This window comes from Bos grunniens, chromosome 29, assembly GCF_055505025.1.
Source record: "Bos grunniens cultivar Pamir isolate PY7600 chromosome 29, Bosgru_T2T1.0, whole genome shotgun sequence".
In the NCBI taxonomy this organism is placed as follows: Eukaryota; Metazoa; Chordata; class Mammalia; order Artiodactyla; family Bovidae; genus Bos; species Bos grunniens.
This window is the reverse complement of record NC_141193.1, coordinates 6,296,543-6,323,749: the sequence shown is the minus strand read 5'-3', so window position 1 is coordinate 6,323,749 and position 27,207 is coordinate 6,296,543. Positions and strand designations below refer to the sequence as shown.

At 40.9% G+C, this 27,207-nt stretch overlaps 1 protein-coding gene and 1 long non-coding RNA gene across 4 annotated transcripts in view; one reads left to right on the top strand and one right to left on the bottom strand.

The window, feature by feature from the left end:
* The window catches only part of TOP6BL (TOP6B like initiator of meiotic double strand breaks), an 87,886-nt gene that overhangs the window by 56,815 nt on the left and 3,864 nt on the right, over positions 1-27,207 (top strand). Inside the window, exons 6-14 of one of the 2 annotated variants that reach the window (XM_086385653.1) lie at positions 801-856; positions 1,757-1,828; positions 3,296-3,495; positions 6,188-6,334; positions 8,366-8,515; positions 12,976-13,097; positions 14,755-14,865; positions 16,592-16,690; positions 25,392-25,470. In XM_086385653.1, coding sequence (XP_086241779.1) covers positions 801-856; positions 1,757-1,828; positions 3,296-3,495; positions 6,188-6,334; positions 8,366-8,515; positions 12,976-13,097; positions 14,755-14,865; positions 16,592-16,690; positions 25,392-25,470 — 1,036 coding nt within the window. Of the gene's footprint in view, positions 1-800; positions 857-1,756; positions 1,829-3,295; positions 3,496-6,187; positions 6,335-8,063; positions 8,516-12,975; positions 13,098-14,754; positions 14,866-16,591; positions 16,691-25,391; positions 25,471-27,207 lie in introns of those variants that run through there. The other variant, XM_086385654.1, reaches the window with a different exon arrangement.
* Positions 379-25,509, bottom strand: LOC147341812 (uncharacterized). Of its 2 annotated transcripts, XR_015158091.1 has the most exons (5): positions 25,370-25,508; positions 20,589-20,692; positions 3,325-3,496; positions 2,034-2,078; positions 379-1,945 (listed from the first exon to the last, which is right to left on the bottom strand). It is a non-coding gene; the product is annotated as an uncharacterized LOC147341812 (long non-coding RNA). The 2 variants fall into 2 exon arrangements; XR_015158092.1 differs by lacking the exon at positions 20,589-20,692 and having other exon boundaries at positions 25,370-25,509.

Genomic DNA, 27,207 nt, shown 5'->3' with positions numbered 1-27,207 from the left:
TGCAAAGAGATCCAACCAGTCCATTCTGAAGGAGATCAGCCCTGGGATTTCTTTGGAAGGAATGATGCTAAAGCTGAAACTCCAGTACTTTGGCCACCTCATGCGAAGAGTTGACTCATTGGAAAAGACTCTGATGCTGGGAGGGATTGGGGGCAAGAGGAGAAGGGGACAACAGAGGATGAGATGGCTGGATGGCATCGCTGACTCAATGGACTGAGTCTGGGTGAACTCTGGGAGTTGGTGATGGACAGGGAGGCCTGGCGTGCTGAGATTCATGGGGACGCAAAGAGTCAGACACGACTGAGCGACTGATCTGATCTGAAAATAAAGTTTCTCACTGTTTCCGTTGTTTCCCCATCTCTTTGCCATAAAGTGATGGGGCCGGATGCCATGATCTTAGTTTTCTGAATGTTGAGTTTTAAGCCAACTTCTTCACTGTCCTCTTTCACTTTCATCAAGAGGCTCTTTAGTTCTTCCTCACTTTCTGCCTTAAGGGTGGTGTCATCTGCATATCTGAGTTTATTGATATTTCTCCCAGCAGTCTTAATTCCAGCTTGTTCTTCATCCAGCCCAGCATTTTGCATGATGTACATAATCTGTGACTAATTAGAATTCTAAGGTAGAACTCAGTGTATTTAGGATTCAGAATTTGAACACAGACAGGTGTTAACTATGTTTAGGGAAATTGCAGTGGAGGAGGGGAAGATGATATAAAGAGTATCTTCTTTAGGAATTGAGTATGGAAGCTTTTAATCCTTGTTCTGGTTCATGTTAAATATCACACCCCATTTATTTTGCAGATTAGATTTAATTTCAGTGTAAAGGTAAATGGAATCCTCTCCATGGAGATCTTTGGGTAAGTCCTTAATCCCTGACTTAAGTTTATGCAATGGTTCTACAGTTTTTCTGTTATTATTGTCCTATTTCCAGTGGGTTCACAGTTTGATTTCTTGACTCAAAGTCACTTTGAAACTTATTTTCCAAGACCCCCACATTTTCTTATTTTCTAGATTAGTTTTTTAATGAATAAGTAGATTAAACCTTTCATGCCTTTCCCTGTCACTGGAATGAGTAAACTTAAAAATAACCATTTCCTCTTGGTTGTGTGCACTCAGTCACTCAGTTGTGTCCAACTCTTTGTGACCTCATGGACTGTAGCCAGCCAAACTTGTTGTACATGGAATTTCCCAGGCGAGAATACTGGAGTGGGTTGCCATTTCCTATTCCAGGGAATCTTCCTGACCCAGGGATTGAACCTGTATCTCTTGAGTCTCCTGCATTGGCAGACCACTGCGCCATTCCCCTTGGTTAGTGAAGTGAAAGTCACTCAGTTGTGTCCAACTCTTTGCAACCCCATGGACTATGCAGTCCATGGAATTCTCTAGGCCAGAATACTGGAATGGGCAGCCTTTCCCTTCTCCAGGGGATCTTCCCAACCCAGGGATTGAACCCAGGTCTCTCGCACTGCAGGCGGATTCTTTACCAGTTGAGCCATAAGGGAAGCCCAAGAATACTGGAGTGGGTAGCCTATCCCTCCTCCAGGGGATCTTCCTGACCCAGGAATCAAACCAGGGTCTCCTGCATTGCAGGCAGATTCTTTACCAATTGAGCTATCAGGGAAGCTCCTTCCCCTTGGTTAATTGGTTACCAAATTTCAGTCATCTCTGGAATTGGTACTAATGCACCTAAATTTGTATCAGGCAGAAATTGGTCTTAGAGTCTTTAATATATGGCTTAGCTTTTCTTTACTTTGCAGGGCAGAGAAGGAACCTACTTTGAACCTGTCGAATGGAATTGCTCTTGTCGTAAACTGTCAGCATTACCTGAGGTGAAGGGGAAAGCCTTGTTGTCCCGCTCCATGTTTTACTCTTATTATGAGTATGAATGTGGGAAGAAATTGAAAATGGTCTCAGTTGTCAATTCTTAGTGCCAAGTGTCAGAATCTCTGTAAGAAAAGTGAAAGTAAAAAAATTTAAGCCATCTGTATTGAAAATTGTTATTATTCCTGGCTCCTTGAATGTATTCTTATTTACCTGAGGGCATGCATGTTCCTTCTTCTCTCCAAGCCTTAGTTTCTTCTGTGAATAAATCAAAACAAACTGCTAATTCCAATTCCATTTAGGCATGAGAAGAGAGAAATTACTTTAAAAGGTTACTTGCACTCTTGGGTAGAGAGATACTATGAATACAAAGGAATTCTTTGTATGTTATTGTTTGTGTGTTAGCATTTTACATAGACTTAGAAATCATCTTTCTTCCCACCTCCACCTTTTTCAGACTACAAAAAAAAAAAGAAAAAATCCATGGAGGAGGTGGAAAATAAATGGAATAGAACCCTGTGCTTTGCCTTCCTGTGCTGTCCAATTTATAGCAAGACTAAGCCTAACTTACGTTTAAGTCCAGCTAATTTATTCTTTCTTCAGTAGTTTCTGCCTCTGCTTTATCCCCTGAATCAATACTGGTAGCCATAGGATCTTAAGGCTTGAAGAGGCTGCCTGTGGTTTCTCAATCTGTTTTCTTACTCTTCCTCAAAATTACCTCTCCAATTAGAATATGTTTATTCTTTAATATTTGCAGGAAATAAAACCCTCATCCCATATCTTTCTTTAGTAATCTTCTAGCATCGTACAATCCCTGCAGGTAGACAGCTTGCTATCATAGATTTACTGAAAGAGTTTAAGCCTCTAAGCCAGTGTTTGTGGACATATTTCCCTGGGTGACCTGATTAGAGAAAGGGGGAAAGGTTTATTAATATTTCTTTTCTGTTTATAAAAGAGCTCTCAGAAAGTAAGCAAATACCAGATTTCACAAGATTCTTTCTAGGAGTGGAAGATGTTCCAGTTTTTTCTCATCACTCCTACCAAATAGTAACCTAAGACTTCTTCAGGGGAAAGTGCAGCATATGTAAAAGCAGACATCTAAGAATCACGAGGCCAGTTTTAGGCCATTTGTGATTCAGGGACCGCTGACCCATACCCCACCTCCACCATGCTGATCTTTGAATTATCTTGGAAACTTCTGCTCAGAACCACAGAGTAGTTTTAGTAGAGGAAATAGACTTTTGAGCAAAAGCAGGAGCCACGCTGCAATTCCTGAAATGCCAATTTGTCTACTTTTTCCATTGCCTGTGATTCACTGAGTGGGACACAAGTTACTTATTCCAGCAAAATTTATGTGGTGGATTATATGGTTATGCATATGCTAGAGGTTATAAAAAGAATCTTGAATTCCCTTTAAAATAATTTCTTAAGAGGGAAAAAGGCGAAATTTGTCTTATCTGCTTTTTTTTTGACAGTACACCAAAATTTGACACAACTGAATTACCCTGCAGCAGAATCCATCCTGTGCTGGGACACCCAGTGATGCTCTTCATCCCTGATGATGTGGTAGGAATGGGCTTGTTGGGAGAGCTGACGCTGACTCCAGCCGTGGCTCTGTGTCCTTGCCCGAAGGTCTTTTCCAACCAGCTGAACAGGATCTCTTCCGTTTCCATATCCTTTTGATGACAGAGTCCATGAAAATTTTCAAATTCCTTGTCTTTGAAAATGGATTTTTATATTTCAATCCTAGGAAAGCTGCTAGAACATAAACTCTGTATGTAGAAGCTGGTATGATTTGTATAAAAACAAAAATCCAATATGAAAGCTAAGCTTGCAAATTTGTTCAAGAAACTGAAAACTATAAAATATGACGCATGTGCCACCCGGTTTTCTTACGGTCCAGTGTGACCGGAGCAGGAGTGAATGATGCAAGTAGGAGCAGTGAGGCTGGAAAAGTAGTTTGGAGTTGAATATTTTGGATCTTGAGTGCCACACTAAGGAATGTGAATTTTATTGTGTGTATAATGGGAAACCAGTTAATGTTTTAGGAATCGCCAGCAGCCTTGTACAGGGTGGGTGGGAGAGAAAAGTCAGTAATCACTAAGTACATAAGTAAGTGAACTGGGTGAGAGATATTAAGTGCATGAACTAAAGGTGTGATGAGCATGGAAAGGAGAGGTTATCACTGGAAGGAATCAACAAAACGAGGTAACCAGTTCCCCGTTTTGGCTAGGGAGAGATTAGGGGCAAGAAGTAGCTAAAGTTGCTGTCAACAGCCCTATATGTAGAAGATACAGGGTGGATATAGATATATGGAGATATAGATATATGGAAACAGAAAATAGATGGGGAAGGATTCTTTTGGGGGTGATAAAAAATATCCTAAAACTGATGGTGGTGATGGTTGCACAACTTTTTGAATATACTGAAACCAATTTAATTGTACACTTTAAATGGGTGATTTGTATGATATGTAAATTAAATCTCAGTAAAGCTGTTGGAAAAGATTTCCATGGATGGCTGACAGAATAATGATGCTGGCAACAAGATGAAAATTATAAATAGCAGATCTGAGGAGTAAAGAAGATTAGTTTAGCTTTACATATGTTGCATTTATGTTGCCTGCAGAACATGTTTTAAAAATAGCCATATAGAAATTTTGGTCTGGAATTTGGAAGTGGTCAGATTTTTAGAGATATAGAGCCTCAGTGTTTTTTCCATAGGTGAGTGATTATGGTATAGTATATGCTATGGCTAGAATGACACAGGAGTAAACAAGTATATTGTTTGAAGGATTCTCACACTATAAGTGTGTGAACTTTAAGTGATATTTACATTTACTATGAATACTGTTATGGTTGAGTTTAAATCTATCTCCTTACCTGTGTTCTGCTTATTCCTTGTATTTTATTTTCTTTTCCTTGAAGGCAGACTGGATAAGGTGTAGTTGTGTACTATAAAACCTAAAGCAATCCCTAAGTTAATACCACAAAGAGTTATAACTAGTAAGTCAAAAAGGGGGATAAAATGGAATTATTAAAAATACCCAAGCAAAAATAGAATCCAAAAATAGAAAAGAAGAAAAAGGAAATAAAATACAAGGAACAAACAGAAAATACATAACAAGATGATAGATTTAAATGCAACCATAACAGAATTCATATTAAATGTAAATAGTTTAAACAACCCAATTAATTAAAAGACATTCACACATCCTGACTGTTCAGATACGCCACCCTTATTCTTAGTTTGCAACACTTCAAAGCTCCCTGGCTCTAAACAGCGAATGTGTTGGCCTCAGCTCGTGCATTAACGCCTTCTTGAGTTTGTGACGGAGACTTCACTTATAGACACTCCCTCCCTTTGCTCTGTTGTGACTTTCAATAATGTCCCCGTGCCCACTGGATTTTAATCTTCACACTTAGTGCCTCCTGTTTACCTTATTAAAAAGAGGATTAAAACAGAAAGATGAAAGAAAATATATATTCTGGGCTTATTAGCTTTGGTCCAGGGGGACAAAAAAAGCTTATGCAGTGGTTCCTAACTGGGTACTTTTGCCCTCAGAGGACATCTGGCAATGTCTGGAGACATTTTGATCCTTATGAGTGGAGGCAGAGGTGATACTGGCATCTAGTGGGAGTGGGTAGAAGCCAGGGATGCTGCTTGAGCATCCTGTAGTGCACGGGACAGCCCCGCAGTAAAGAAGCATCCGGCCCAGAGTGTCAGTGTGCCAAGGTCGAGAAACACTGGGTTATAGGGAGGGTGTGGGTGGGACTGGAAAGTCAAGGGCAGGAAACCATTTTAGGGGCCTGTCTTTCTTAGTCCTGGTTAGAGAGTAGGTTGGAGAAGGTGAAGCATTTCCTTCTCAATCTGAACATACTCATTCTCACTGGAAAATATTCTTTGGTATATGTTTTTAATCTAGGATGCATCACATAGTATTACAGTTTATTGGTTTTTATGTGTATCTCCCATACTGTAAATCTGACTTGAAGGTAGGTGTTAAATCTGTATATTCATGTTTGTATCCCCAGAATTTAGTATAGTATTGTGTTTAGCCTGTGTTATTAATACCATTCAAACCTATGATTTAATGAGTAGGATCAATAAATAAACAAATTGTCCCAATACTGTACTGGTACCTCACACTCGTTAAACGTGGAATAGATTTCTGAAGATTCTAGTGGTTCAATCTTTGGTGACTCACATCTATCCTTAATGTGGAAAGGGCTTAATATGTAATTGCCTAGCTTGCTAGTTTATTTCTGAGAGTGTGAACCAGGTCAGTGTTGCATTTGTTTTTTGCAAATGAATACATAATCACAAAAAACTAACATTTTGGAGTTTTCTTTAGCCACTATACATATTTCTGTATGGACCTTCAGGTCTGCCTCTGATATTTCCAAATTCAGAGCAGCCAACTACTCCTGTCTTCAAAGACGCCTCTTATTTCATTGACTGGAAGAAACACCACTTGTGTATGGTGCCCAATTGGGATCTCAGTTTAGACAGGGGTAAATCTCTCTCTCTGTCTTTGTTTGCATAGGAATAAAGAACTCTGTAAAATATTAGAGAAATGCAAGAAAATATAAATAGCAAATATATATAAGAATAGGACCTAGTGATCTGATGGCTTAGGTTGAGGGTACAGGTAGGAGTCTGGCTAAGTCTGAGAGTCCATGTGAAGTGAGTCATACAGGTGTCAACAGGCAAAGCCCCACCAGAGCCTAACTGTTTTGGTATTACGTGTTAATGCTGGTTCCCCTCTCATTTCTACTGCCTCCTCTATTCCTGGTCTCCTTGAAGTAGGCAATGGGCCTTTACTTTCTAGGGATTTGTTCAGAAGGTTTCTGTTGTACCTTAATCTGTCAACTCTGGAGTTTTAAAAAGGTTATTAAAGTTGCAGTCACATCTTTGACCTATTGTGGAAGAGAAACATTTCCCAATGAAATCAGAAAAATCCATATAAAATTACTTAGAAAAAATATAATAATACATAAAGGCAAGGCAGAAGTATCAGCCGTATAGTAATATACCTGGGAAACTGACTGTCCTATTCATATAGAGCCTAACCACATTGGCTTTGGGTGAACCATGCTGAAAATTGGATACTTAATAATTCGACCAACAAATGAAACTGAGAAGTAGGAATATGCAACCATAAGCTGATGTCTAGGAGCTTTATATTCTTGAACTTGACTGTTGTTAGCCAGAATCCTTTGATATTTAAAAGACAGTCTGTTCAACTGGATCCTGAGGAATTTCACCAGTAGGGAAGAGGTATTCAGGGAGGAGTTATTCTAGAGTTATAACTGGTATGAGAAGATTGAAGCTTCCTGATACAGGGATGTATCTCTGAGAGAAAGAATCTTCATCTAGGAAGAAGGCCTCATGGTGAGGCTCTTTTCTCTTGAGTAGGTAGTTTTTCCAGAGGGTGGCATGAAAGGAGGTATCCTTGGACTCCTGTAGGTAAGTGGTTTCGTGAGGAAAGAATGTTTGGTCTTAATAAGGCTGTGGCCACAACTGTGGGCTGGCTCTTGTTTTTTATATTAAGAAAGGCCACAGACACTGAGCTAACAGTGGAGGTGAAGATTAGGTGCCCAGGCGTTGAGGAAGACATTATGTTTAACTGGCCAAGAAATGACAACGATGGCCTCTGTCACTAACTCAGACCTCTGGCAGCACTTATATAACGCCATCAGTGGGGGTGAAGGGTTTTCTCTGCTGTCTTGGTACCCGAGTCCAAATTCCATTTTCTCTTCCTGGCTTTGACCCTTGTTAGGGGGTCTTAGTAACTTGAATGGTGATTCATGTTCCTCTGAAAGTGAGGCAAGTGAATGAATGACATGTGTTATTGTCTGTTAATGTTTTTATTTAAACTGAATTGGACCACCTGGATTGTACTTTAAAAGATTAAGGTGCTAGAAAGTGACTGTAGGGATCAGATTACACGGGAATACAAATATCAGATAGCATTGTGGTTAAGAGCAGAGATTTGGGGATTAGTCTAAACAGTTCCATCACCTACTGTCTCATGTTGGGCAATGTATTTAACCTATCTGTGCCTCTTTTCTTGTCCGTAAAAGAACCTAAGACTAGGTCCCATACTATAGTGTGGTGAAATCTAAATGTTGAGATAGTTCACGCCAATTTCATGTGGTACATGGCATGAAGTCGGCATTCAATACAAGTTAGCTCTTTTACTAGTGATACCCACATCTTACTAGCCTGTTACTGCTGATACCTACCTTAGAAAGTAACTTGAGGAATGAATGAATTGATTATATAATGCTTCTCAGTAAATTCTAAGGAATGCTGTTCGGTTTGCATTTTACACACCCAGTTGTTATTTTGATGTTCTTCTTGTGAGTCACTATTATTTGCTTCCATCATGTGGGTAGAGAAACAGATTCAGGAGGAGAAGGGAGTGTTCAAATTTAGATCTGTCTCAGGCCCCTCTTTGTTTGAAGCATGGGTTGTTTATTCACTTAGCTTTTTGAGGGCTTTACCTATCTTAGGATATTCTGTAATATCTCATCCTCTAGGTTCGGTGCTTCCAGATGTGAGTTATCAGGTGGAATCCAGTGAGGGAGAAGATCAGTCTCAGGATATGGGCTCCCAGGGACAAACTGTGCTGCTTTTTCTCTTTGTGGATTTCCACAGAGAATTTCCAGGCCAGAAAATGGAACTCTGGGGTAGGTATAGAAGAATGGGGCTGCCACCTTGGATGTGCTTAAATGTTAAGAGAATAAATAAAAGAGACTTGGGGACTTCCCTGGTGGTCCAGTGGCTAAGACTCGATGCTCCTAAACTCTCCAGTGCAATCCCTGGTTGGGGAACTAGATCCCACATATGTCAACTAAGAGTTCACATGCTATGACTAAAGATCCCACAACAAAGATCAAAGATCCCATGTGCTGCAGCTAAGACCTGGTGCAGCCAAATAAATCAATAAAAATATTTTTAAAAGAAAGGAGACTTTACATGAAGCATAAATCTGAATAGATGTGCTTCTGTAGAATAACACATTTCAGTGAAAAACTTAAATAAGTTAAATTATATGCTCTGTGAGAAAGATCTATATCTTGAAGCATCACCTAGATGATGACAATCCCAGATTTGGTTGACCAGAAATCAGCAGACACTTCCTGTTGGTCCCTACAGAGTGTATTACCTTAGACGGGTAGTTCTCAACCTCAGCTGCACAATATATTACCTGAGGAGCTTCTAAAAAATGCCCACGTCTCATCCCTAGAGATTTGGGTTTCCTTGGACTGAAGTGGGCTTCAGGTATCAGTATGTTTTTAAAGCTTCTCAGGTTGGAGTACTATTCACCATCCTCCTGCTTTCCCAAGTACAATCAAGAAAAGCTATCAGTCTTGGCCTTAACGCAACATCTCAAATTCAGCACGAGGTGTGGGAGTGCATTGGTATGAATGGCTTTGTGGGATTGCCACATCGACTTCTGGAATAGGACAAAGAGTCCTTGTTCAGGCATACAGATGCCTTTGGCATTTATCTAACAGATAGGTAATAACCTGCTATCAGAAGGTTCTCTCTGTTAAAGCTGTGATTTACATCCTGTTTTGTGCTCCATGAAACACGTGCATCAGAATCACCTGGAGTATTTGAAAATGTGCAGCTTCCCGGGCAAGGATTTACTCAGTTTTGCTAATGTAAATATCTGTATGGCTCAGGAATATGTTTTTAACAAAATTCTCAGGTGATTCCTAAACATGGTACAATTTGAAAACCACTGAATATAAGAGTTGATGCTTTTGAATTGTGGTGCTGGAGAACTCTTGAGAGTACCTTGGGCTGCAAGGAGATCAAACCAGTCAATCCTAAAGGAAATCAACCCTGAATACTCATTGGAAGGACTGATGCTGAAGCTGAAGCTCCAGTACTTTGGCTGCCTGATGTGAAGAGCCAGCTCATTGGAAAAGACCCTGATGCTAGGAAAGATTGAGGGCAGGAGGCGAAGGGGATGACAGAGTGTGAGATGATTGGATGGCATCAGTAACTCAGTGGACATGAGTTTGAGCGAACTCTGGGAGATAGTGAAGGACAGAGAAACCTGGCGTGCTGTAGTCCATGGGGTTGCAAAGAGTCGGACATGACTTAGTGACTGAACAAATAAGAGTGGCTTATGCATTTGAATCCAGTAAAGTCTGAGACATAAAGTTAAGTGTTCCTCAGTGCCCTCGGAAACTCTGAAGGAAGTAGCAAGAAGTGGAGCTTCTGAATGTCTGGGGAAATGTTCACAAGCCTCCCTTTCAGGGCTCCTGACTTGTTTCTGTGTTATCCTTCCTTTGTGGGCCAGTGTTTTTTCTTAAGACTTTACTCTCTAGGCATTCCAGTGCTGCTTGGTGTGGCCCTGTTCCCACTGAGTCATAAGAGAAATGAGACAGCTTACAACCCCAGATCAAAAGAGCTGACATTGACTGGTGCCAGTTATTTGTTGAACCTGTGGGATTCTTCCTGCTGCCAAGCTTCCATGCCTCTCCTACTTTTCCCCACCATGTAGATATTCATTAGGAGAGAAGCACTGCTTTCCTGGGCTCCGGCTTGCAGCTCTTTGAAGAGCTGGTGTTCCCTGGTGCCCCACTGTTCCATTCATTAAGATGCTGGAATGGAAACATAGAGCAGTCTGTGAGGCTTACAACTAGGAGGTCAAACGTGAAAATGCCTAGGGCTGTTGGTTACCTGCTTCTGCTCGCCTGGACAGAGGCTCTTAAAAGAAGCAGCTAAGTATGGTGGAAAGGACTTCAGGGTACAATCAAGAGACCTGGGGTTAATTTTTAGTTCTGCTATCAAATTCCTTAATGACTTTTGGGAAGCAAGTCACATGAATTATCTGATCCTTTTCATATATTTAACATGAGATTGTTGGGCGAGGTGCTATCAAAGCACTTCCAAGTCTAAAGACCCTCTTAAGATGTAAGATCTAGTATTTTTAGGCTTTTTTTTTTTTTTTTTTTTTTAGGTCTGCTATGTTCAGCCTTCCCTAGGATGACATAAAGTCCTGGTACCCCATTCTGAATCCTATTAAACATATTTCCTCAGAAACCAGGGTTACCTATCGTTCTTCTAGAACTGTACTGGTTTGCACACCTCTGTTTAGCTTGACTCTGAAGGCCTGCAGCATTTCAGGTAGTTGTACTAAGTATTAGATTAAATTGAAATTCATCACTGCATCAGTAAACAGAGCAGTTATTATCTTAAAATTCCTGGGGCTTCCCTGCTGGTCCAGTGGTTCAGATGCTGTGCTTCCACTGCAGCAGATTGGGGTTCAGTCCCTGGTCAGGGAAGTTCTGCATGCCATGGGGTGCAGCAAAAAATAAATTTTTAAAAATAAATAAAATTTCCTTAGACATCTGAGAGTTTAGGACTAGCTTTTGAAGAAGATGCACTGTAAGGGCAGGTAGATATAGACACATGTAGTAATTTTATAGATTATGTAGTGATTTTATTTTCTTTTCCCCCTCTTCTTTTTCATATCCTTGAAAGCTTTCTCCAGAGCTCCTTTTAGGAAACAGATTGTGCAGAACTACAGTCTGTTTCCATGTATCTTAAAAAAAATCCCTGAATTGGCCTTCTGCCTACCTTGTCATGGTAACTTTTCTATGATTAACTCATTATTTTGCCACAGTGTTAAAGGCATCTGGTGGTATAAGCAGTTTTAGGAATGAAACTATAGCTTTTCAATTAAATGACTGCTTTCAAAGGAGGTCTAACTGATTTCTTAAGGCTATTCTTAGGACCAAACTATAGAAAATAGTAATCCAAATGATACCGTCATAGCAATAGTGGTATTTTCTGAGTATTGCAATGTACATCCCAAAACACTTGCTATGTATTATCCCAGTTTATCTGCACAGAATACCCATGATAGCAAGTGGTAAAAGCCACTTTCTGCAATAAAATGAGAAATGTTTGAAGTGACGTGGTCACTATTAGTTGGTGGTAGAATCGACCGTGGAGTCTGTGTTGACTCCAGTTCCAGACCCCTTTTGAGCACAGCACATACTACCTTCCCCTCCAGGAAAGCATCACGGTGCCTTGTGGTAGAAAATGTTCCTTCTGACTTCCATTTTAAACACAGCCCTGAGAAAAGCACGCCAGCCTTACTTTTGAGCAGACCATCCAGAGAGTAGAAAAGCACCAAAAAAGAAAGATTAAGAAGCATTTTCTCCAGATACCCTGAAAAGTAAATTTGTCTTCCTCTATTATATTCTTCCTCTATATCAGGATCATCAATGCTAAAGTATTGTTTAATAATGTATTTTGCCCATCAACCTCACGTGTTAGCTTTTCTGAAGGATGCTGAGCAATGGTGCCTGTGGTTACTTTATCAGAGATAATCCACCATTTAAAAAGACTATACCAGAACTTCCCTGGTGGTCCAGTGGTTAAAAATCTGCCTGCCAATGCAGGGGACACAGGTTTGATCCCTGGTTGGGGAAGATCCCACTTGCTGTGGAGCAACTGAGCCCATGCTCCATGACTACTGAGCCTGTGCCCTGGAGCCTGGGAGCCACAACTACAGAGCCCATGTGCTGCGACCACTGAAGCCTGTGCCTAGAGCTGGTGCACCGCAACGAAGAGTAACCCCCACTCAGCACAGCTAGAGAAAAAGCAGCGCATCAGTGATGACCCAGCTGAAAACAAAACAAAACAAAAAAAGTAAAAAGACTATACCGGCAGTTCTCGGAGTCATCTTTGATACCCTGACAGTGACAGTGGTGCTCACCAGCAGCGACACTCTAAATAGAATTGACATACTCTCCGGGAGGCTTTGCCTTTCCTTTCGGAGTCACTGGTATCACTGTTTAGAGTATGTGGTGTATACTTCTGTTTCTGATGTGAATTAAAGAGGATCCTTCGTCTGATTCTTAAAACATAATATTCTGCACTTTTAGTGAACTTTCTGTCCTTTGTAAGTGGAAATTGGGTAGGTTTGTAAGTTTTGGGGTTTTGTGTGTGTGTGTGTGTGTGTGTGTGTCTAAAAAAGGAATTATTTGTGTATGGGTGGAAGTGGCCTCTTCTGTGAAGAGGCCTCTTTCCCATCCTTAGCCCTGACTCAGAGCACATGAACAGCAGTCTTGAAGTGGTCATTCTCACTCAAGGTTACCAACATTCTCCCTCTCCTTAGGAGTCCACACTTTGCTCTCAACTCATCTCAGGGCCATCCTCAGGGAGAGCCACAGCGTGGTTCAGGGTTGCATCCAGGCCGCTGTGGACCGGGCCTTGGAGCAGCATCACCAGGCTGTCAAGGTAATAAGAAATTCACAGCTCCCTTTCTCCTCCTCTCTCTCAGAGAAAGATAGAGTATCTGGCAGACAGGGGCTGAGAGCCCTTCCTCCCTTAATGCTTCTTCCTCTTCTGTCACCTAGGCTGATCTTATAAACTGCCTCTAGCCTTGGAACTCAGGCTTTAGTCTAGACCGATCACTGTAACCACTTGCTTAGTCTTACCTCCTTGTAGGTGAGTTTGAGTAAAGAGGGGCAAAATAATAGACGGGGAAAATGACTGACAATAAACCTCTTTTTTTTTTTTGAGAGCAAGTTTTATGTTCTTTTTGGAACATGTGACTGACTTCATTGTGTTTCTTCACAAGCAGAACGGGCTTGGTTCTGCCTGCCTGTCAGTTGGTTTTCAGCACTCCTATATGCCAGGGAACAGGAAAACATTTATAACGGAGGAACAGTACACACTGAACTCAGGACTCCATATTAATTCGAGGTAGTTTTACACATTGAACTAACTTGTATATTAACTTACAGTGCCATTAATGTCTTCTCTCTCACACACTGAGGTGCTTTATTATTCTAACCATAGTGAAGTGAAAGTCACTCAGTCATGTCCAACTCTTTGTGACCCCAAGGACTGTGGCCTGCCAGGCTCCTCTATCCATGGAATTCTCCAGGCAAGAATACTGGAGTGGGTTGCCATTTCCTTCTCCAGGGGATCTTCCCAACTCAGAGACTGAATCCAAGTCTCCTGCATTGCAGGCAGATTCTTTACTGTCTAAACTACCAGAGGGGCCCTAGAATATTTATTTTAGGTAGTTCTACACATTGAACTGTCATTGTATATTAATTTATAGTGCCATTAATGTCTTCTCTCTTTCACACACCAAAGTGCTTTATTATTCTAACCATAAGTTCTAGACAAATTGATAGCACATGCATGCACTTAGCCTGAAATTTAACTGAAGTATAGTTAATTTATAAGGTTGTATTACTGCTGTACAGCAGAATGATTCAGTTATACATACATATACATGCTTTTTTAAAGAAAAATCCTATTCCATTATGGTTTATCACAGGATATTGAATATCATTCTCTGGGTTATATAGTAGGACCTCGTTATTTATCTATTCTATACATAAAAGTTTACATCAATGCACCTCTCTCTTATCTATATTTCCCCTTCTCACACATGCTTCTAGAGCTACTGTTTCAGTAAATCTTAAATTCTCCCTCCATTTGCTAATCCTTTATAGCATCACTTTGTCTTCATATCTGGCTTTCTGAATTCCTCCATCTTGTATACTTTTGGTAACACATTTATTACTTAACATTCCCTCCTTTTCAAGCAAAAAACAACCACACTAAGAGTAAAGCTTGAAGCGTTGTATTTTTTAATGGTAAGTATATCTGCTTTATTGCTCAGTGTCTTACTGCTTGTCTTTTCTGAATGTATCTATGTCAATAAGTCACCTCTGTGAAAGGAGATAACATTTTTAATGTATTTAAATTCCTTAAGTGTCCTTTATATGTCACGATCTTAGTAAGTATTGTTGGTGGAAGGGGAAGCATTATTGAAATCCTGCTCTGACTCAAATATTTGGTCCCTTTAGGATTCTCTGAACCAGCAGTTTTGGATTATTATAAACTATGGTCTCCCCCTTCTTGTTTCGTTCCCTAGGCTCATCAGAAACTACAGGCCTCACTGTCAGTGGCTGTGGATTCCATCATGAGTATTATGACTGGAAGCACAAATAGCACCTTCCGGAAGACCTGCCTCCAGACGCTTCAGGTTGGTAAGGATTGGAGATGCTTAAAGGTGTGGGGTTTTAATGACATTCTGCTGCCTCTCTTCGTAATATGTGCAGTGCTCTTAGAAACATTATTTACTTTGATCCTACTATGATTCTACCTAAGTAAGTGTTTTATGATGTGTTCATTGAATAGAGAGTGATGTATATACTATTTTATAAATGAGAAAACAAGTTATTTAGGATTTCTGTTTCCTTTAGGTCATACAGATAGTTACAAGCAGAGCTAGGATTAGGTCATGAGTCCCAGTTTCTTACTGAAGAGTGTTCTATTACATCATGGTGACAGAATACATTGGAAATAACTGAGCAACGATAAGCATTACATATGTTTGGCAGTTTGGAATAATGTAACAAGGTTTGGAATCAGAGGCCTGAGTTCAAATCTTGACTCATTTACTTATTAGCTATGTGGACTTTTCTGTGGTTCATCTACAAATTAGAATAGTAGTATGTCACAGGGCTATTATGAAGTTGAGGGCTAAATGTGAATGTGTGTAACACATGGTAGATTCTTTAATAAATGTTGGTTTCTTTCCTCCCTTCCTCCCTTCCAATGTGTGTTGACCAACTGGTATTATCAGTGGGGTAACACATTCATTCCGTGTCAGTTGCTTCATTTTGTGTACTTTTCTCTTGAGAAAATAGTGTAATATAATTAATAAAATTTATCACTTAACTTTTGCATATTTATCTCATATATATTATATAATTATAGCCAAAGTATTCTATATTAATATATAATTTGACCTTTTCCCTTGTTTCAACAGTCTTAAATACTGGTTAACCACTATTCCACTGTGTTGGTTTAATATAACTTAATAAACCATTCCCCTACTGACAGATATTTAAGCTGTTTACATTCTTTCTGCCAATAAATAGTTCAGTTAATACCTGTATGTGATATCTTACTTCTTTTGAATCATCTCCTAGAAAAAATTTCTATAAATGGAATTAATGGGTCAAAGTGTATAACACCTTTATAATCTAGTGATTCTTCTCACAGCTTCACCTTTCTGGGTCATGTAGGTAGCACAAGGTATTAAGAAGGACACTATACTGGCAGTCCTAAAGTTAGCCCTAACTTTCATACTAACTGGCTATGAGATCTTAAGTAGGTCACCTCTCCTGTTTGAATTTCAGTTTTCTCATCTATTACAGTGTGTTGTATTAGGAGACTACTCAGGTCCCCTTTAATATCTTACAATTCTATACTAAAGTTGAGGTTGTTACCCATTCCTTATAGATGCAAACTTATTACTGTTCCTTTCCTCCCTGAAAGATTTATCTGGGGGAAAAAGTTCCTATATCAGCCTTCATTGTTCAGTAGATACCTTTGCTCTCTTGGAACTTGTTTTAGAGGAAAGCAGTTTATATAACCTCTTCACAGACAGATGGCTCTCTGGGATATATAATCTCCTATAGAGATAGGAGAACAAAGACCTTGTGTGATCGATCTCGCTTAGGTAACAGAATCTGGAAGATATATAGGAGCCACAACTGCCTGTCCCATGTCAAGTATCCCCAACCTTCCTTCTGCTTACCCTGTGTCCACAGGAACTAGGGAAACTTCTAACACAACATGAGGATGTCATTGGTTTGCCTTTCTATCTGTCTCGTCCTCTCCCCGTATAAACTTCCTGTGGGTACTCACCCTTTGGTTGCCAGTAGTGGAACTCAGCATGTTCTATTTCTGGCCCTTTTTAGGCAGCTGACACACAGGAATTTGGGACCAAGCTGCATAAATCATTTCATGAGGTCACCCAGCACCGATTTATTTACCACTGCTCACAGGCGGTGAAGCAGGTAAGTCTAAAGTAATAATCAGTACTTTGGTGCAAATCTCCCATTTGATATATGAGAAACCTGAATACACAGGGGTTAGGTGTACTGCTTTAGACTGCACAGTCTGAGGGTAGCCTTTCAGTAAGGAAGCCTGTGGTTTAGAAAAACTTCATAGAACATAGTATTACATAGAGGTTAAGAGCATGATTAGCAATGTCACTTGAATTCCATTTCTGCCACTACCTAGTTTGCATGGTATTAATATAGAAGCTATTTATTCCAACTCTCAGTTTCTGTAGCAGTAAAATAAAAATGATGCATACCTAAAATGATTGTTGTAAGGTCTGAATAAGAGAATTATGTGAACTACCAGCATATAGCTACTTTTATGATGATGATGATATGATGGAATTCTTATGTTTAGTTTTGCCAAATAAAAAACATACTTTTATCTGTTCACCTTTTTGGATACCAGAGATATAGAATTATATTAGTTGGCGTTTCTGCCCTCAGGGGGGTCAAATAGTTACCGGCTTCTCTACTGAGTGAAGAGAAATCATATTTGGGATATTTTATGTTTTCTGATTCTAGGTGTAGGTAGTAATAGTGTTCAAGCTGAAGCCCACCTTTCTGACTTTCTTGGCAATAATCAGCAGTATTGACTTTTTTGGAATTGAAGTATAAGATGAGTAAATAAAAGAGATTAAGGGGGAAATTATTATGCTGTGGCATTTGGCCAAGATAGAGTAACAGGGACCAGATTTACCCTCTTGCCTGAAACAACCAAAAATCTGGACAGTAACAAAAAGTACAACATATGAAACAATGGTTCTGAAGACATTGGACCTCAGAAAATGGATGGGATAGTCATTCTTGAGAGACAGAAAGCAAATGAATTGAGCTTTATGATTGCCCTCACACACCACCTAGAGAAAGCACAGAGGCCGTGGAACAGGGAGAAGGAATCCAGGCAGAGCCCAATGGTCTCCCTGAATTGAGTAGATGAAGCTGGGGATCCAGGGATGCCAGTGCAGCTCAAGTTTTCAGGGCAGAGTAGCAGAGAAGAGAGAGCTCACTGAGGTTCCTCTCTTGAGTATTCAGTTGAATACTGGTCAGTCCATTCATGTGAAAAAACTGTCCAGGTAAAGAACCACTCAGAAGGATTAAAGGGAACAATAAGCAAAGTTTACACAGGGCCAGGAATAGTGCTTATTCCCATCAACCAGAGAGGAAAGTCTTATAATTTATAAGCACCAGGTAAGATACTGGGCTTCCCTGGTGGCTCAGTGGTAAAGAACACTGCCTGCAGTGCAGGAGACACAGAAGATGTGGGTTCTCTCACAGGAGATGGCTGGGTTGAGAAAGCCCCCTGGAGAAGGGCGTGGCGACTCACTCCAGTATTCTTGTCTGGGAAATCCTATGGACAGAGGAGCCTGGCAGCTACAATCCATGGGGTCACAAAGAGTTGGACACAACTGAAGCAACTTAGCACACAGGTAAAATGCCAAGAATAGTCTTGCCTCAGAAATGGAGAGAAATTACATCCACAATAAGCACTCCTTGGTTCTGCTTAACAAAGCTCAAAAGCAGAAGCAAGACCTAAAAGGATAAAGTGGTTTCCAACTAATTCAGTGGCATTTCAGAGAAAAGTTCAAAAATATTTATAAGGGGGACTTCCCTGATGGTCCAGTGGTTAAGAATCTGCCTTGCCATGCGGAAACACGGGTTCAGTCCCTGGTCAGGGAACTCAGAACCCTCAAGCCACAGAGCAGATAACGCCCTGCTGCAGCTGTCAAGCCCACATGTGCTCCAGAGCCTGTGCCACGACTAGAGAGCACAAGCGCTGCACCTGCTGAGGCCCGTGTGCGCTGGAGCCCACGTCCCACAGGGAGATCCCACGCGCCGCAACGAGGACCCGACGCAGCCAAATGAATGTATTCTTAAAGAATATAAGAATACAAAAATATCCAGCACCCACCAAGATAATGTTCATACCGCCTTGAATCTGATAAAAAAAATTCACAAGCATGCTATGAAGCCGGAAAATACAGCCCACATGAAGAGAAAACTCAGTGGATTGATCAGTCAGTCAAAACTGATCCAGAACTGACATGCAAGATAAAATTAGTAAAAAAACATTTATTCTTAAAATTGTATTCCATATGATCGGAAGCTAGATAAAAGGTTGAACATATTAGTTAGACCTCAGGAAGCTAGATAAAAGGTTCAACATATTAGTTAGAGATATGAATGGTATAAAAAAGGCCCCAAACAAATTCTAAAGTGAAAGCTAATGTCTCCAAGGTGAAAATTATACTGACTACACCACTAGCATCAGCGGCACATTACTTAAGGAAAACATATAGCAGTAAAAACTGAAACTGGACACAGAGGTTAAAATAACAATAATAGAGCACTAAGCCTCTGCGAGCTGTAGGGTAACTTTGCATAGCCTAACCCATGTATAGTTAGAGAATCTGAAGAAGCAGCAGAGGCAGAAAACATGTTTGAAGAAATAATGGTGGAAATGTTTCCAAATTCGATGGAATGTATAAATTATACAGATCAAAGAATCTTAAACCAAGCCCAAGAAACAAGGAAAACTACACCAAGGTACATCATAATTAAATTGGTTAAAACCAGTGGTAAAAAGAAAATCTTAAAAACAGAGACCAGAAAAACCCCAACAAGAACAAAACACCAAAACCCTTCTTTTGTTACAAAGATAAGGGTTACAGCAAGTTTCTCGTCATAAACTGTATAAGCTAGAAGAAAATGGAGTTATAATACTGAAAAAAATAACCTGTCAACCTAGGATTCTTTATCCAACAAAAGTGTCCCAAAAATCAAATATGAAAAAAAAACAAATAAGTGTCCTTAAAAACAAATAAAAACAATGACATACAGTGAAGCTTCCAACTAGAATACGAAGAGCAAATTAAACATAAAGAGAAGCATGAAACAATAAAAGATTAGAGTTGGAAGTCAGTAAAATAGAAAAACAATAGAGAAAAAAAATCAATGAAACATAAAGGTGATTCATTGAGAAAGATGATTAATAAGAGAGAAGACACAAATTGCCACTAATATCGCAAATTAGAGAAGTGGCATCAAATATTAAAAGAATTATCAGGGAATATTATGAATATTACAATAAATTTGACAATTTAGATTAAAGGGAAATTTCCTTGAAAGATATAAATTACCAAAGTTCACACAAGAAGAAAAAGCTTCTATACCTGGTAGCTTTATACTATTAAAGAAATTGAATTTTTAGTTAAAAATCTTACCATCATATTCAGATTATTTTAAAACTCTCAAAGCTCACTAGTAAGAAAATAAACAACCCAGTTTGTTTAATTGGCAAAATATTTGAACACACGTTTTACAAAAGAAGATATATCACAGCAAATAAACATACAAAAATATGCTCAACATTATTAGTCATTGCTGCTGCTGCTGCTGCTAAGTCGCTTCAGTCATGTCCGACTCTGTGCGACCCCATAGAAGGCAGCCCACCAGGCTCCCCCGTCCCTGGGATTCTCCAGGCAAGAACACTGGAGTGGGTTGCCATTTCCTTCTCCAATGCATGAAAGTGAAAAGTGAAAGTGAAGTCGCTCAGTCGTGTCCGACTCTTCGGTGGGACTGCAGCCCACCAGGCTCCTCTGTCCGTGGGATTTTCCAGGCAAGAGTACTGGAGTGGGGTGCCATTATTAGTCATTAGGGACGTGCAAATCAAATCCACAACTGAGTAACATTTCACATGTACTTAGAATAAGAAGACTAACCATACCAGGTGCTGGCAAGAATGTGCAGGAACAAGAACTGGAACTGTTATACCCTAATTGTAGGAATGAAAAATGGTACCACCACTTTGAAGAACAGTTGGCAGTTTCTTGAAAAGGTTTATGTAACTCACCACACAGCCTAGCCGTTCTGCTGCTGGGTGTTCACCCAAGAGAGATGAGAGCGCGTGTCCACACAGAAGTGTCTGCACCAGCGTTTACGGCACGTCTGCCATTTCTGTAATAGCCCCAAACGGGGAACAACCCAGTGTCAACAGGTAAATGAATAAACAAACTGGCATATCCATTCAATGGAATACTACTCAGCAATAAAAGGAATGAACTTTTGATATACAGTAGGCTGGATGAATCTCTAAACAGCCATGCTGAATGAGAAAACCTGAAAATACAAGAGTACATAGTGCTTGACTGAATTTATACACAATTCTATAAAATGCCTGTTACTGTATAGTTACAGACCAGTGGTTGTTTACAGATGGGAGGTATAGGAGTTGGAAGGAATGAGGAGTTATGAAGAGCAGAAGAAACTTTTCAGGGTGATGGATATGCTCATTATCTTGATATAGTGATGTTTCACATGTATTAATACATATGCCAGAACCTATCAAATTGTATTTTATAAAGATGCAATTTATTATTTGTATGCAAGTTATATCTCAGTAGAGTTGCTGTAAAAAAAATTACAGACACTGTTTCTGAGAGAGTAACACCTCTTCTGCTTCTCTCCCTCTCCTGTTTGCCCGATCGGATGGGAAGGTTTAGACACCGAGACACCCAGAGACCGCAGCATCTCATGGGTTTGCCCACCCTCCTCTGCTTTGTAACAGGGAAGCCCCTCTAAGAGCCGCCTTCACCACACTGGGTTTTCTTGGCTGTACATCCCGGCTCGAAGCACCTTCCTAGGAAAGCATCAGTTGGTTCACTGCAAATACTCTTTCTGGTTTCCCTGCAACTTGGGAAACTGCTGCCCACAACCTGAGCAAATAAAGGCTATTACCCATTCTATCAGTTTCCCATGGATATTGTAACAAATTACCATAAATTTGGGAACTTAAAAACAAAAGGAATTTATTATCTCTCAGTCTGGAGTCCAGAAGTGTGAAACAAGGTGTTGGCAGGACCACGCTCCCTCCACTGGCTCAAGGGGAGAATCCTTCCTTACCCCTTCCAGCCCTGGTGGCCCCAGCTGTTCCTTGACTTGTGGTCACACAACTCCATATGGCTGTTCCTCTTTGTCTCTCAAACATCCCTCCGCCTTTCTCTGGTAAGGACACCTGTCATTGGACTTGGGGCCCTCTGTAAATCCACAATGATCCTATCTTGAGATCCTTAATTATGTCAAAGACCCTTTTCCCAAATAAGGTCACATTCACAAGTACTGGTGGTCAAGACCTGAACATATCTTTGGGGGAGCCACTACTCAATTCACTACAGCCATCCACAGCTTCAAGTTTCTAGGCATAGATCGAGGGTAAGGTGTATGGCATTATCACGGCACCTGGGAAACAGGCAAGATCTAAAAGTGTTCCAGCCTGGGAAGTCCTTTTGCTTGGGTCTCTCTGATAACCCAGTGAGATCTGAAAAGGAGATGATCTGACCTCCTTTGCCCCTTTGTGTTGCTATAGTGATGGCTCATAGCCTCAGGGCCATTTATAGCCCAGTAAACTTGGCAGATGGCTAGTCTTACACAGTAGTCATAGGTCTTGGAAGGAGGAAACATTGAATCCCTAATCTGTGCCAAGATTTCCACTTTAGTCTCCACAAAAACCCTATGAGGTAGGTTGTAGTTTTCCCATTTTATAGATGAAGAAACTGGTTAGACAACTTCTCTAATTTGCCCAGAATCACACAGTCAGTAAGTGACAAGTCTAGGATTTATAATGAGGGCTCCTAGATCTGAAGCCTAGTAACATTTTTACCATATAGGACTGGATCACAAGCCTGGGAAGATGAACAGTGACCAAAGGCATCAAGTAGAATCCATACTACTTTACTCAAGATCGTTACCTGCTCCCTCTGATAATGGCCATTTAGTGACAGCTTGTTACTGGCACACGAGTGGCACCTAGTGGCTATGGCTAAGAACTACAAGAACGATGATGCTAGGTCCAGTTCTTTTACCTCTGGACCAGTCCCTCAGTTTCCACTTCTAAGCAGGCGAAGTAGAAGAGCTGACCTCTGAGTAATACAGAATGAAACCATCTATGGTTATTGTGTCGTTTATGGAGAAATGGAAGAAATCAAAGAATATTTAGAGTCTTATAGAAGATACTTGTGGAAAGGTCACTCCAGGAGTGGAGATTTTAAGCCTCGGTGTTGGAACAGAGGACAGCTGGCCATGAGACAAGACAGTAATCTTGGGCTAACTGTCACATTTGAGTGTGGGGACTAAAAACTTAAATCCAGAATAAATAGGAGCAGTAGCAGGAAGAACTTTCTAAGGAAAGGTATCATTTCCTGGTGGTAGATCAGAATAATGTCTGATAGAGTGTTAAATTCAAGGAGGTCTATCCTGTGGAGAGGGCTGCCTCACCTGGGGAACTGATGATGAATGGGGGGTGTGCAAGATTCCCCTGGAACTCTGAGATTTATATCTGAATTTAGATATTTCTTTGGTGTTACCAGTTTCAAGATAAGGTAAAGGTTTGTCTATTACATGAGATTTTCTAGGCTGGAGTGAAGTAGAATAAGCTTTCTTTCAAAGAAGGAAAAAAATGTTTGGAAATTTTCCTAATACTATTTCTTTTTTTCAAACCTTTAAGGCCATCTTTAACTCTTCTATGTTCCTTGGAGTATAATTACTTAAAAATTAAAACTGGCTTTAGTAAACAATATATGATGGAATGCATTGAGCTATAATTCACATACTATAAAATTTACCATTTATACAAATTCAGTAGTTCAGTGATTTTAAGTATATTCACTGTGTTTTCCAGCCATCACCACTAAATTCCAGAACATCTCCATCATACCAAAAAAAAAAATATAAACTGTACCTAATTTGTAGTCAGTCTCAGTTCTCCCATCTCTTGTCCCCTGGGAACCACTAATTTACTTTTCTCTCAATGGATTTGCCTATACTGGGTATTTCATACAAATGGAATTGTACAATGAGTGGATTTTTGTGTCTGGCTTTTTTCACTTAGTGTAATGTTTTCAAGGCTCATCATCCACGTTATAACAGGTAATAGTACTTCGTTCCTTTTTACAGTTGAGTAATAGTCCATTACTCATTTTAGTAATAGTCCATACCACATTTTAAAATCCATTTATCAGCTGATGGACATGTTATTTCCACTTTTTGGCTATTATGAATAATGCTGCTGTAACATTTTTTGTGTGTAGACATATGTTTATAATTGTTTAGCAGATAGCTAGGAGGAGAATTGCCGGGTCATATGATATAACCTGGTGGCTCAGACAATAAAGAATCTGCCTGCAGTGCAGGAGACGTTGGGTTTGATCCCTGGGTGGGGAAGATCCCCTGGAGAAGGAAATGGCTACCCACTCCAGTATTCTTGCCTGGAGAATTCCATGGACCAAGGAGCCTGGTGGGCCACAGTTCATGCAGTTGCAAAGAGTCAAGACACGACTGAGCAACTAACACTTTTTTCACTTTTTCATGATAACTCAAAACTGTTTTCCAAACTGGCTGCATTACTTTACTTTCCCACCAGCACTGTATAATGGTTCCAATTTTTCCACATCCTTATCAATAGTTATTATTTATTACTATTACTACCATCACACTGGGTGTGAAGTGGTACCTCATAGTGGCTTTGATCTGCATATTCCTAAAGAACAATAATGCTGAGCATCTTTTCATGTGCTTATTGGCCATTTACCTCTCTTTGGAGAAATGTCTATTCAAATTTTGTCAAACCCATTTTTAAATTAGGTTGTTATTTTACAGTTGAACTAGGAGTTCTTTATTCTGGATACAAGTCCCTTATCAGATATGATCTTCAAATATTTTCTCCCATTCTTGTGTGTTGACTTTTTACTTCCCTTTAAGTGTCCCTTGAAGCACAAAAGTTTTTAATTTTGATGCAGAGGATACCTGTTTTTATATACTTGTATTGAAAAACAAGTAGCTCAGAGGATTGGGTTCTGACCTTTGTTTCCCTGTCCAAATTGAACCAAATAGCAGGGCTCTGAAAGGCTATGGTGGTGGTGGTGGTTTAGTCGCTAAGTCGTGTCTGACTCTTGCGACCCCGTGGACTGCAGCCTGCCAGCCTCCTCTGTCCATGGGGATTCTCTAGGCAAGAATACTGGAGTGGGTTGCCAGTTCCTTCTCCAGGGGATCTTCCCGACCCAGGAATCGAGCCCAGGTCTCCTGCACTGCAGGCTATACAAGACTATAAAATGTGCCCTGTGGCTTCCCGTGTTTGACCTCAGTCAGTCATTCGTTTATCACTTGGCCTGTGCAAGGCACTATGCTAGCGTTAAGAGATACAGAGGTGATGAAAGTGGAGTCGCCCAGTCGTGTCTGACTCTGCGACCCCATGGACTGTAGCCTACCAGGCTCTTCCGTCCATGGGATTTTCCAGGCAAAAGTACTGGAGTGGGGTGCCACTTCCTTACTCTTCAAGGAATTTAAGATGTAGAAAATGGACGTGAACACGTAAAATGATGAAAGGGGGCATGCAGTGCCTATCTCAGAGCCCAAGGAGCAGAGCAGATAGTAGATGAGCGACTGGGCCTCAGGGAGGAAGGAACTGCCTGGAGTCAGCTGCGAGAGCTCGGAAGGAAGGAGGGAGCCTTGATGGTGGGAGCTGGGGAGGGGGTTCACGAGCCAGGAGGAAGAGAGGGTCCAGGTGAGGCAGGAAAGCCCCTGGGGTCCACAAAGCCACCAGGCCTCACTGGGGCTTGTTCATGCTTCTGCAGAACTCACCTAGGACTTCTAATTTTTTAAGCAGCTGCTCCCAGAGAAAAATGAGGCAGAGCAGAACACAGACGAGGCACATGAGAACAGCAGCCTGGAGCTCCTTGCAGGTAGGATTCCAGCTTTTCAGGGGAGCCCTGGATCAAAGCTGGGAAGTAAAAAACGTGACTTCAGAATTTCAGACTGTGCCTTACACCACATGTCTTCCAGGACATGGCTGGCTCCCACAAGTAGGGTATTTTGGGGCAGCGGCTATTGTACCGAAAGCTGGTACAATAGGTCTGGAAATTTGTTGGCATAGTTACAGATAGCTGCACACGATGGGGTGAGGCCCTCAATGCAGTCAGTTCTTTTGTGTCTTTTCTCAGTCATTCGTGTTGATACTGTGGCTCTCCCTGGTTGGGTTACTACTCTGTTTAGGGCTATGGAATCTGCTCCTGAGTGCAGACACCCCCTCAACCTCCATGAATGTTATGGGGGAGGTGAGCGTGTGTGTGATGTAGCAATGATTCTACTGTCTTTACCCCTCAGGGCCTGCAGCAGCAGGTGTGCTTGTGAAAAGAATCCTAGCCACTGGTGTCTGAACCTGTATGGTGCAGGAGCCAGGCACTAGTCTGAATTCTGAAAGTATTATATATAGTAATGCTCTTAATTCTCAAAATGATACTATGGTACTATTATTATCCTCATTTTACAGATGAGGAAGCTGAGGCCCAGAGATGTCAGTAAACCTACCTGAGTTCGCACAGCTTGTAAATGACAGAGCCAGAACTCGAACCCAGCCAGCCTAGTCTGGCTAACAGAGCCAGACCCGTGGGGATGTACTGTCAGACGAAACAGTGCCTAGGCTTGAGGGAGCTGGGGGACTGGTTTCAGCATCGTGCTTTGTTGGTGAAACTTGCCAGGCTAACAGCAACATGGTGCATGGTGTCTATGCTAAGGTCTTAAGATGTGTTTCTGAATCATTCTATTGAATTATATTTTAAATGTGGGGGCTATTCCTCCTGAAAAGAACTGTGCAGTGAAGGCTTGTATAAATTTAGATTTGGCAATTTAAAAGAATGGAAGTGTATCACCAAACACAATTTAGTATTCACCACATACAAGTCAGTATTTGTGCAGTGAAAAGATAAAAGAGTAAGTTTCCTTAGAAGAAAGAGGGCTTCCCTGGTGGCTCAGATGGTAAAGAATCTGCCTGCAATTTGGGAGACCCGGGTTCAATCCCTGGGTCAGGAAGATCCCAGGGAGGAGGAAATGGCAACTCACTCCAGTACTCTTGCCTGGAGAATCCAATGGACAGAGGAGCCTGGCGGGCTACAGTCCATGGGGTCTCAGAGTGGGACACGACTGAGCAACACTTTCACTTTCTTTAGAAGAAAGAAATTAACATTTAATTCAGTACCTTCTGTGGACCCAGGGAGATGCGAAGCTTTTAGTTACCAGTCTTTCACAGTGACGCTTTGCGGTGGGGAACACTGATGTACTTAGCAGGAGGAAGATCTGAATTTCAGCCTGCTGCCCTTAAAGCCCATGCTTTCTCTACTGAGTATTTATGCTCTGGTGGACCCACCCAGAAGAGTGTTTGAGCTGCTCTGCCTTACAGAGCTTCAACTCTAGTTGCCGTGAGTCCTGTGTCCCACGTTGGCAGCTATGCTGAAGAAGATCAACAGTGTGTGATGCCTCAGGTCCATTCCCTGAAGAGCCTTCAGTTTGTCAGTGCTTCCCAGTCTTCCTGGCTTTCTCCTCAGTGGCTCCTCCATTCTTTTAAAAATCTACCCAACCTCTACCCAACCTCCTCACTTAGCCTCCTACTTCACTTACTAATCTCTTTTTTCCATCAGATCAGA